Source organism: Mandrillus leucophaeus, unplaced genomic scaffold (genome assembly GCF_000951045.1).
Source record: "Mandrillus leucophaeus isolate KB7577 unplaced genomic scaffold, Mleu.le_1.0 Scaffold53, whole genome shotgun sequence".
NCBI lineage: Eukaryota > Metazoa > Chordata > Mammalia > Primates > Cercopithecidae > Mandrillus > Mandrillus leucophaeus.
This window is the reverse complement of record NW_012105697.1, coordinates 2,073,312-2,085,298: the sequence shown is the minus strand read 5'-3', so window position 1 is coordinate 2,085,298 and position 11,987 is coordinate 2,073,312. Positions and strand designations below refer to the sequence as shown.

Sequence of the window (11,987 nt, the reverse complement as noted above, 5' to 3'; positions counted from 1 at the left end):
GGGTTCCACCATGTTGGCCAGGCTGGTCTCAAACTCCTGACCTCAGGTGATCCGCCCGCCTCGGCCTCCCAAAGTGTTGGGATTACAGGCGTGAGCCACCGCACCTGACCTTTTTATGTAAAATTCAAAGCAACGCAAAATGATGTGATGCCTGTTTAAGGATACATGGGTAGTAATATTAATACTATACATAAATTAAGGAGCCTGATCAGCCTGATTAAATATGTCATCATAGTGGGGTCAGGGGCAGGGTTGATAAAACCAGTGAGGACAGGGGAAAACAGAACTGATGACTTCTATTTCATTAGGGGAAAACAGAACTGATGACTTCTATTTCATAAACGGAATGATGGATACATAGGACTCATTATGCTTGATATATTATAGCATATTAGGTATAAATCCATACTTTTATGTAGACATGTTATTTCTCTTTCATTCTTGGCTGGACCCTTACTGACCTATCTATATAATTACATCAATCACAAGACTTACATTTGCTCCTACACATGTACCTTCCCTATGACTGCTTTTCTCACAGAAGCACTAAATCTACCAAACCACCACCACCACCACCACCACAACCACAACCACAACCACAGCCACCAGAAAGACTTACGACAGCCTCTCCAGCTGGGCCACGGACAGGTAACACGCCCCACAGTTCTCCAGGGAGTTTTTTGTTAGTATGAGAGTCTTTAGATGTCTGTTAACTCGAAGATTACTGCCAAGATCAGTCCAAATTCTAGGGGTAGCCAAGCAGTCTTCCAACCTGTAGAAGCCAGACACAAATACTGAGCCGTGGCTCTGGGGAAAATGGTACCCGTAGACCCTCTTGGATCCCACTGTCTCACATCTCAGTCTTCACAGCAGAGCCTCGGGGGATTATTTCCAACTTTCCAGCCAGCACACCTGCACCAAGCTCAGGAACTTCCTACTGCTGAAGTCTTCAGCAGAAAACAACCCCCTCTTGGGGTTGTCATCAACTGGACTACAATAACGACTGAGCTCTAACTCTCTCCATTCAGCTCCTTGAAACACAAATTTCAAAGCAAGTTGGCTGGAAAATGATCATGGTGTATATTTATGGGGTCCAATGTAATATTTTCATTTATGTGTACGTTATAGAAAGAGTCAATCAAGCTAATGAACATATCCATCATCTCACCAACTTAATTTTTTTGGCAGTGAGAATGTTAAAAATCTTCTCCTTTAGCAACTTTGAAATATCACATTATTATTAGTTAGAGTCACCCTGCTGTGCAGTAGACCTCAATGCTTACTTCTCCTGTCTCATACTTTGTGCATTTATTTGCCAGTCATCATCAAGGTGAAGAACTTAGATTTGGTGATGTCAGGGAATTTTTCCTGAGTCTCATGGCCACTGTCTTCTCAGGCTGGATTTTGACCTCAAGGTGGGCTGTTTATATAAAGACATTCAGTGAAGCATTGTGCTTACCACCTTCCAGTTTCCAGTCACCTGAGCTTTCTGTTCTGTGCAAGAAAGGTAATGAAATGCAGAGATTATCCAAGCTACATTCAGCTCTGTTGGATGTAAAGGAGCAACGCTGGCAGATGAAAACAAAACGAGAGGTCATACAAATTCTGTTGAGAGAAGGTTCACACATGGAAAGGCTGGAAAGTGGGGTCTGAACTAAAAGTGGAGCTACCATTCGATCTTTGGGCAACTACACAAAGGAAAAGAAGTCTTTATGTGAAAAAGACACTTTCACATGCACGTTTATAGCAGGACAATTCACAATTGCAAAGATATGGAACCCACTTGAGTACCAAAGAGTGAATAAGGAAAATGTGGTATATACACACCACGGAACACTACTCAGTCATGAAAAAGGAATGAAATGATGTCTTTAGCAGCAACTTGGATGGAGTTGGAGGCCATTATTCTAAGTAACTCAGGGATGGAAAACCAAACATCGTATGTTCTCATTTACAGGTGGGAGCTAAGCTATGATGATGCAAAGGCATAAGAATGATATAATAGACTCAGGGGACTTGTGGTTGGGGTGAAGGTTGGAAGGAGGTGAGGGATAAAAGACTACATAAGGGGGACAGAGTACACTACTCGGGTAACAAGTGCACTAAATTCTTAGAAATCACCACTAAAGAACTTATCCATGTAACCAAAAACCACCTGTATCCTAAAAACTATGAATATAAACAAACCAAAAAAGTAGAGTCTGAGTAGGGGCATGGCACTAAGTGTTTAACCACTGCCGTTCTGGAGAAGGGAGTCCTGATGTGCAGTGTTTGCCAGTGCCTGTGGTGTAAATGCCTCTGCCATGGCTGATTTTCAGCTCACAGTGGGAGGTCACTGAGTGAGGAGCTGGGAGGAGGTGCAGAGCAGTGCCCCATGACATCCTGTTTCCACCAAATGGGTACGGTAGACGGCGGCAGCAGCCCCAAGGCAGTGGTCAGGAGCTGGCAAGCGGTGGCTTGTGGGCCTCCTCTGGAGTGCCACTTGGTTTTCTACAGCATTATCCACTAAGAATGTTTTCAAATAAAACATTGTTTTATTTTATTTATTATTATTATTTTTGAGACAGAGTTCTGCTCTTGTTGCCCAGGCTGGAGTGCAACGGCACAGTCTCGGTTCACCGCATCCTCCACTTCCTGGATTCAAGCGATTCTCCTGCCTCAGCCTCCTGAGTATCTGGGATTGCAGGCCTGTGCTACCACAACTGGCTAATTTTGTATTTTTAGTAGAGACGGGGTTTCACCATGTTGGTCAGGCTGGTCTCAAACTCCTGACCTCAGGTGATCCACCCGCCTCGACCTCCCAAAGTGCTGGGATTACAGGCATGAGCCACCGTGCCCGGTCTATTTTATTTTATTTTTTTTGAGATGGAGTTTTTGCTCTGTCACCCAGGCTGGAGTGCAATGGAGCAATCTCGGCTCACTGCAACCTCCGCCTCCCGGATTCAAGCAATTCTCCTGCCTTGGCCTCCCGAGTAGCTAGGATTACAGGTGCGCACCACCACACCCTGCTAATTTTTATATTTTTAGTAGAGACGGGGTTTCGCCATGTTGCCCAGGCTGGTCTTGAACTCTCAACTTCAGGTGATGCACCCGCCTCAGCCTCCCAAAGGGCTAGGATTACAGGCGTGAGCCACCGTGTCCAGCTCCCACAAAAATTTTTAGATGGTTAAAAAATGATTAAAAGAAGAATATTTTGTGACATATGAAAATTATGTTAATTCACATTTCAGTGTACATAAAGTTTTATTGGAACATAGCTGTATCCATTTGTTTACCTACGAACTCTGGCAGCCTTGGCACTGCAATGGCAGAGTGGAGCCATCAGGACGGAGACGGCATGGCCCCAGAGGGCGAAAGTGTTTCTTATCTGGCTTGTCATAGAAAAAGTTTGCTGAACCCTAGCAGGGATAATAATGAACCACACAATAATTAGGTAACAATGCATTTTGATTCTCTATGACTTTTGTTGTTTAATATATTTGTAAGCCTATGGTTTCATTTTTGAAAACGTTGTTTAACAGTTGGCTCATGAAATTCTCGAATGATGAAAAATCAGCTCGTGCAGGCTGCCATGTGATCCAGTCATCCCCTGCTGGTGTATACCCCAAGAAAAGGAAATCAGTCCGTCAAAGAGATGCCTGCACTACCATAATTGTTGCAGCTCTGTTCTCAGTAGTTAAGATTCAGAAACAACCTAAGTGTCCATCAGATAAATGGACAAAGAAAATGTGGTACATATACACAATGGAGTACCATTCAGCCATGAAAGAGAGTAAGATTCAGTCATTTGCAATGACATGGATGGAACTGGAGATCATTCTGTTAAGTGAAATAAGCCGGGCACAGAAAGAGAAACCACATGTTCTCACTTATTTGTGGGATCTAAAAATCAAAACAATTGAACTCATGGACATAGAGAGTAGGAGGATGGTTACCAGGGGCTGGGAAGGGTAGTGGAAGGGTGGAGAGCAGGGGAAGGTCAGGACTGTTAAAACCATTTATTCCTAGTGTTCCATTATTGGAACACTAAGCACATGGGAGTCATTTACATCTCACTGCTCAAGGTCATCGCCAAGGTCTGATTGAAAAATTTCAAAACATTGCAGCCTTAGGCATAAACGGGTTAACAGGTTAAAAAAGAATAAGACCTAGTATTCGCTAGCACAACAGAGGAACTATAGTTAATAATAAATTGTGCTTTCCAAAATAACTAAAAGTATAAATCAATTGCTTGTAATACAAAGGACAAATGTTTGAAGGGCTAGATCTCCCATTCTCCAAGACGTGATTATTTCACATTGCATGCTTGAACCAAAACATCTTATGTACCCCACAAATATATACACCTACTATGTATTCACAAAAATTAAAATAAAAAGTTAGAAAATATCCAGCTTTTACAATCCAGAAGGAGGTGCTCCAGTTCACTGCTGGGGCTCAGGTTTCCTGGTATCAGATGGATCTAGAACATGGTCAAATAGTACTTTTTTTTTTTTTTTTTTTCTTCAGACTGAGTCTCGCTCTGTTACCCAGGCTGGAGTGCAGTGGTGCGATCTTGGCTCGCTGCAACCTCCACCTCTAGGGTTCAAGTGATTATCCTGCCTCAGTCTCCTGAGTACCTGAGATTACAGCCCATAATTACAGTAGCTGAGATTAGCCTGCCACCACACCAGTTAATTTTTTGTTTTTTTAGTAGAGATGGGGTTTCACCATGTTGGCCAGGCTGGTCCCTTGACCTCGTGATCCTCCCGCCTTGGCCTCCCAAAGTGCTGGGATTACAGGCATAAGCCACCATGCCTGGCCCAAATTGTACTTTTAAAGTTGAACAAAGCCAACAACAGATCAAAGAAAAGAGAGGGAAACTGAGCCTCTCAACACCACCCCTGAAAAGACCATCCCAGTACCCCGATTCCCGCTCTACCCACCATCTCAAATCTTACCTGAGACATTGCAGATGGCACCGGGGGGATCTCAGTGCTTTGCATAGAAGCTTCACAACATTGGACTCCACTTCCACATGTTGTATTTCCAAGTATCTCAGATGCTTGTTCCCCATTAAAACACCGATTAAGTCCTGATTCAACATAGTGCTATTCACACGCCTTAAGCTGGAGAGGGAAGAGCGTCTCCTTGGAATAGGGTCCTGTCTACATTTGTAGAATTCTGCGGCCTCACAAAGGAGGCTCCCGGAAGCTACAGCTGCGTGTGGGACAGGTGCAGTCCCACCCTCAGGGGGTTTACAATTGAATTCAGGACGCAGACATTAAAGAGTGATACAAACCTGTGATTATTCAGGTCCTATCCTGGGAAAACTGTAAGCCAAAATGAATGGCTCATTTTCTTTATGCGGTCTATCACTGATGGGCATTTGGATTGGAACCATCATTCTCAGCAAACTAACACAAGAACAGAAAACCAAACACCGCACGTTCACACGTGTAAGTGGGAGTTCGACAAGAGAACACATGGACACAGGGAGGGGAACATCAGACACTGGGGCCTGTCGGAGGCTGGGGAGCAAGGGGAGGGAGAGTATTAGGACAAACACCTAACGTAGATGATGGGTTGATGGGTGCAGCAAATCACCATGGCACGTGCGTACCTATGTAACAAACCTGCACGTCTGCATATGTACCCCAGAACTTAAAGTATAGTAAAAAAAATTTTTTTTTAATGAATGACTTGGCTGGGCGCAGTAGCTCACGCCTGTAATCCCAGCACTTTGGGAGGCCGAGGTGGGTGGATCAGGAGATCGAGACCATCCTGGCAAACACGGTGAAACCCCGTCTCTATTAAAAATACAAAAAAATTAGCTGGGCATGGTGGCGGGCGCCTGTAGTCCCAGCTACTCGGAAGGCTGAGGCAGGAGAACAGTGTGAACCTGGGAGGCGGCGCTTGCAGTGAGCTGAGACTGCGCCACTGCACTCCAGCCCAGGTGACAGAGTGAGACTCCGTCTCAAAAAAAAAAAAAAGAATGACTCACAGAATCAAATTCGATTAGGCTGAGGTCCGTGAAGCCTTTCCTAACGCAAAGGGAACGTCGTCCTATTCCTGAAGGATTCAGAGGACTGTTTTTCCCCACACTCTCCTAAAATCATGCTTTTTGTTTTAAAATTTTTATTTATATTTCTTTAATAACAAAGCTCAGCTATTTTTTTCCCCCTTGTGAGACAGAGTCTCACTCTGTTGCCCGGGCTGGAGTGCAGTGGCGCGATCTCAGCTCACTGCAACCTCTGCCTCCCGGATTCAAGTGATTCTCTTGCCTCAGCCTCCCAAGTAGCTGGGGCTACAGGCACCCACTAACACGCCTGGCTAATGTTTGTATTTTTAGCAGAGACAGGGTTTTATTACGTTGGCCAGGCTGGTCTTGAACTCCTGACCTCAAGTCATCCGTCTGCCTTGGCCTCCCAAAGTGCTGGGATTACAGGCATGAGGCACCACGCCCGGCCTACAAAGCCCAACTTTCTGATCTACTTTCTTTTTTGAAAAAGTTTTGTAGATATGGGGTCTCACTATATTGTCCAGGCTTCTCTTCCATTCCTGGCCTCAAGTGATCCTACTGCCTCAGCCTCCCAAAGTGTTGAGATTACAGTCATGAGCCACCACTGCTTACCATCATGCTCCTTTTCTAAAACTAGGGACACAGATTTGCTCTGCACCTCTAATGCTTACGTTCAATGCTGAATCTCTTTCTAATTAGTTGTTTAAAAACAGTTTGCTTGAGGTATAATTGATATACAAACCTTGCATATATTTAACATATATAATTTGATGAGTTTGCACTATGCAGATATTCATGACGCCATCATCACAATGGAGGTGGTTAACTAGTTCTTTTTTTTCCTTTTATTTTTTTTGAGACAGTCGTGCTCTGTGACCCAGGCTGGAGTGCAGTGGCGCAATCTTGGCTCACTGCAACCTCCACCTCCCAGGTTTAAGCAATTCTCCTGCCTCAGTCTCCCACGTAACTGGGATTACAGACGCATGCCACCACACCCAGTTAATTTTTTAAAATATTTTTAGTAGAGACAGGGTTTCACTGGGTTGCCCAGGCTGGTTGCAAACTCCTGAGCTCAGGCAATCTGTCCGCCTCAGCCTCCCAAAGTGCTGGGATGACAGGCGTGAGCCACCACGCCCGGCCAGCTAACTAGTTCTTCTGCATTCAATCAGTCCATGAGGCGGGGCCCCTTCTGTGGAACATGGAGTTCAGAACTGAGTTCTCAGCTCAGTTCAACAGCCCTAGTCGCACCACCTTTCACGAGTCACGTAACCTCCCTAAAGTTCAGTTTCAGGTCTAGGAGGGAGAGCATACGACATGTTCTCCTTAGGATGGCTGTGAGAATTCACGCCGTGAAATTCTCAGCCCAGTGTTTGTCACATAGTAGGCATCCAGTAAGCAGGAGCGAATAATAACCATTATAGTAACAGGAGAGAACATATATCTGATAATGGTCAGGAGCCATGTGGATGCCTGGTAGCTTATTTCAAGGAAGGGGCCAGTGATTCACATGGTGAATTATCGGGTTTTTGGATCTTAAAAACTCTAGAGAGACAGCATATGGAGTAGTGGCTAAGAGAACTGATTCTGGGGCCGGATTTGACTGCTTAGTAATGATGTAACCTCATGCCTCAGTTTCTTCATCTGTGAAATAGGGACACCTACTGCTGGGGGGTGAGTTTTAAGAGCATTCACGTGCAAAGAACTTAAGATAGCAGAACTTAAGATAGCAGACGGTGGGCAATGCATATACGTTCACTCTTACATTGTTAAAAATAGTGGCTGGGTGTGGTGGCTCACACTTATAATCCCAGCACTTTGGGAGGCTGAGATGGGTGGATCACTTAAGATCAAAAGTTCGAGCTGAGCGCGGTGGCTCAAGCCTGTAATCCCAGCACTTTGGGAGGCCGAGACAGGCGGATCACGAGGTCAGGAGATCGAGACCATTCTGGCTAACACGGTGAAACCCCGTCTCTACTAAAAAATACAAAAAACTAGCCGGGCAAGGTGGCGGGCGCCTGTAGTCCCAGCTACTCGGGAGGCTGAGGCAGGAGAATGGTGTAAACTCGGGAGGCGGAGCTTGCAGTGAGCTGAGATCCGGCCACTGCAGTCCAGCCTGGGTGACACAGCAAGACTCCGTCCCCCCCCAAAAAAAAAAAAAAAAAAGATCAAAAGTTCGAAACCAGCTTGGGCAACATAGGGAGACCTTGTCTCTAAAAAAAAATTAAAAAAAATTAGCTGGGCAATGGTGGGATATGTCTGTGGCCCCAATCACACGAGAGGCTGAGGTGGGAGGATTGCTTGAACCCAGGTCAAGGTTGCAGTGAGCCATGATCATGCCACTGTACTCCAGCCTGAGCAAGAGAGCAAGATCCTACTTGGAAAAGAAATGAAGCAGTGTTTCTCCTCCTCCATGTAAATCTCTTCCTTCCCAACCCAGTTCAAATATGCCCTCTTTGGTGAGGCATACCCTACGCAGGCACCTGCTAACGGTGGTATGTTAGAGAAGCACAGTGTTGGTGAAGATGAGCTTTGGGCTGTCTGCAGTGGAGTGCTTTACCTAAGGCTTGTCAACTGCAGGGTCTTAGACAAACCACTTAACCTCTCCAGCTCTCACTTTGCTAAAAAAAAAAAAAAAAAAAAATGGGGGCGGGGGGGGGCAGCTCATGTCTGTAATCCCAGCACCTTTGGAGGCTGAGGAGGGCAGATCACTTGAGGTCAGGAGTTCGAGACCAGTCTGACCAACATGATGAAACCCCATCTCTACTAAAAATACAAAAACTAGCCAGGCGTGGTGGTGCATGCCCGTAGTCCCAGCTACTTGGGAGGATGAGGCAGGAGAATCGCTTGAACCTGGGATGGGGAGGTTGCTGTGAGCTGAGATCCCCCCACTGCACTCTAGCCTGGACAACAGAGTGAGACTCCGTTTTTCAAAAGAAGGGGGAATAACAGTACATATTAATACTTTAAAGGAACGCAGCGATGGACCATACTCAGTGCTCAGGTCGCGCGTGGCTTCTGTAAGGCAGTGTCTCTCCACAGAGTAACCACCACACCCTGGGTCACGCAGTGCTGGTTCCGCTTCGGGCACAGTCCTACGGGCTTTGCATGAAGGACTGCATTTAATCTCTCCATCATGATCATTTAATTTTATTTATTTATTGTTTGTTTTGAGACAGGGCCTCACTCTGTCGCCCAGGCTGGAGTGCAGTGGCCAGATCGTAGCTCACCATCACTGTAACCTCTGCCTCCTGGGCTGGGGTGATCCTCCCACCTCAGCCTCCCAAGTAGCCGGGACTGGTCTCGAACACCTGAGCTGGAGTGAATATGCATGAGCCACAGCACGAGGCTGATCATTTTATGGACGGATGCATTGAAGTGCACCAGGGAGATGTCAGAAATTCCATGACACACTGTATACACCATTCACTTAAGGACACAGAGCTATTAGGTTGGTGCAAATGTCACTCATGGCAAAAACTGCAATGGCATTTGCACCAACCTCAGAGTGACTAGAGACAGGTCGAGCCGGCAGCCTGGCTCCAGTTTGTGGTTTCCCTCACCACGCACCCCATGACTCACTCCTCCCATGCCGCTGTCCAAGGCTGGACATGGGTGCCTTCGGGAAGTCTAGTGTGAGTGGAGAGGGAATGAAGAAAGTGGATGGGAAACAGACCATCTCCATAGAATTCCTTCCAGTAGGATTTGTGTTATACTCACAGTAGCTTTTGCAGTTTACACTGAGGGTGCTTCAGTGCGGCAGCAAGAGCCTTCAAAAAAGGAGGCCCCAAAGCACTGTTGGTCAGAGTCAGGACTTCCAGCTTATCATTCGTTGCAAACACAGAGCATAAGTCTTGCCACCAGCAATGGAGCTCTTTGCTCTCTGGCGCTCTGCACGGAAGGGAGAAGAGAGAAAACACTTCTTCGTTAAACTGGAGAAAACCTACTTGGAAACCCAGGGCTGGCGTTCCCTACCCAGGTTAGGGCCATAGGCCTCTGGTGACTCTAAGATGTCCTCATTTAAATAAAGCACTCAGAAAAATCATCATGAGATTTCTCATTTCATTCCTGGAAGACTCATGGCCTCAAATAAGAGCCCTGTATGTTTCCATGACTTGGAAAAAAGGAAGTTGCTTTTATTTTGTATTTATTTTTTTGAGACAAGGTGTCAGTCTGTCGCCCAGGCTGGAGTGTAGTGGTCTGAACACAGCTCACAGCAGCCTCTAACTCCCGGGCTCAGGCGATCCACTCCAGCTTCCTGAGGAGCTGGGGTTACAGGCACACGCCACTACACCTGACTAATTTTTGTATTTTTTGTTGAAACAGGGATTCTCCATGTTACCCAGGCTGGTCTTGAATTCCTGGGCTCAAGCGATCTTCCTGCCTTGGCCTCCCAAAGTACTAGGGTTACAGGCGCGAATTACCATGCCTAGACAGGAATTGCTTTTTCAATTACATGGGATTTATGTGGGGGGCAGAGATTGAATTATATTCTGTACCTCCATTCTTACCCTGTGTATATACAATTTTTAAAAAAACGTATAGGATCAGAATAAAGGAAAAATTAATCTTTTTGACACCGTGAGTATAAGAAAGAAAAATCCAGAGCTAGAGTGGCATGTAGTTTGGCCATAGAAGGACCTGCTGACTTTCTCTTTCATTCGTCCCCATACAGTCCTTTCAGGGAGGCTGACCAAGATGTACATGTGAAGACTGTTGTTGGTTGCGTTAAAGAAATAGTTGAAAGTGGCCGGGCACGGTGGCTCATGTTGTAATCCCAGCACTCTGGGAGGCCAAGGCGGGCAGATCACAAGGCCAGGAGTTCGAGACCAGCCTGGCCAACATAGTGAAACCCTGTCTCTACTAAAAATACAAAAAAAATTAGCCAAGCGTGGTGGTAGACGCCTGTAATCCCAGCGACTTGGGAGGCTAAGGCAAAGAGAATTGCTTGAACCTGGGAGGTGGAGGTTGCCGTGAGCCAAGATCGTGCCATTGCACTCCAGCCTGGGCAACAGAGAAAGACTCCGTATCAAAAAAAAAAAAAAAGAAAGAAATAGTTGAAAGCAACCCAAAAGTCTATCGAGGGGGAAATATTTAATCATCTCTAGCACACCTATTTTTCAAAGAATACTTCATTGAAAAGGCATGCATAGACATTGCCAAGACACAAAGATGAAAAAAGCAATTTTTAGAATATTTACACTAGCATGTAGTTTTTGTATAAAATTTAAATCCCATGAAATGGATTCATCCATTTTCGCATCCATCAAATACATAGAAATGCAAATAAGTAGGAATGATGTCAACTCCCTCCAGGAACCCGCACAAAAATGATCAGTGGACTAACCAACGTGAAAGAAATGTGTCATGTCTTAAGATTTCTGCGGATATCAGGGCTTAAGATTATGCAAATCATAGAAAGACATTGTGATTCACTGCGATTAGATTCTCGAGGTCTTAGTCGGGTGACCGACAGTTACCACCAAGTTGAACATCAAGCTCTGGGGTTTATTCCCCTCCCTAATAATAGGTCCTGGGGGACTGGAGGGCTCCTTGAATGTGATTTTGTGGTGTGCATTGAAATTGCCCACGTAAGTTGGGAGTAGACATAAGAAAAACATGGTTCGGTGTAGCCATTCAATATTGGAGTGAATAGAATTCATTCTACCTGTGGCACGCCTGGTCTCACTAGCAGCTGAACAGGCAGGCCTCCGTCACAACTGTTTCGGCACTGACTGGGTGGGTAAGTTAAATCTTAAAAGCTGACAGAGCCAGTGCCCTCATAGGAAGGCTGAAATGTAACAAAAGCCCACCAAGAGTTTTGCCCAGGCTTTTCCTGGGCCTTGAGGTATGACAAGATAATGAAGAAATTCTCTGGCTGGGCGCGGTGGCCCAAGCCTGTAATCCCAGCACTTTGGGAGGCCGAGACGGGTGGATCACGAGGTCAGGAGATCGAGACCATCCTGGCTAACACAGTGAAACCCCGTCT

The 11,987-nt window shown here is 45.8% G+C and overlaps 1 protein-coding gene across 1 annotated transcript in view; it reads right to left on the bottom strand.

The window, feature by feature from the left end:
- NLRP8 (NLR family, pyrin domain containing 8) overlaps window positions 1-11,987 on the bottom strand; it is a 64,835-nt gene that overhangs the window by 32,913 nt on the left and 19,935 nt on the right. The window contains exons 4-6 of the mRNA XM_011996982.1: window positions 9,719-9,889; window positions 4,941-5,108; window positions 620-772 (exon numbers count right to left, since the gene is read on the bottom strand). Coding sequence (XP_011852372.1) covers window positions 620-772; window positions 4,941-5,108; window positions 9,719-9,889 — 492 coding nt within the window. The remainder of the gene's footprint in view (window positions 1-619; window positions 773-4,940; window positions 5,109-9,718; window positions 9,890-11,987) is intronic.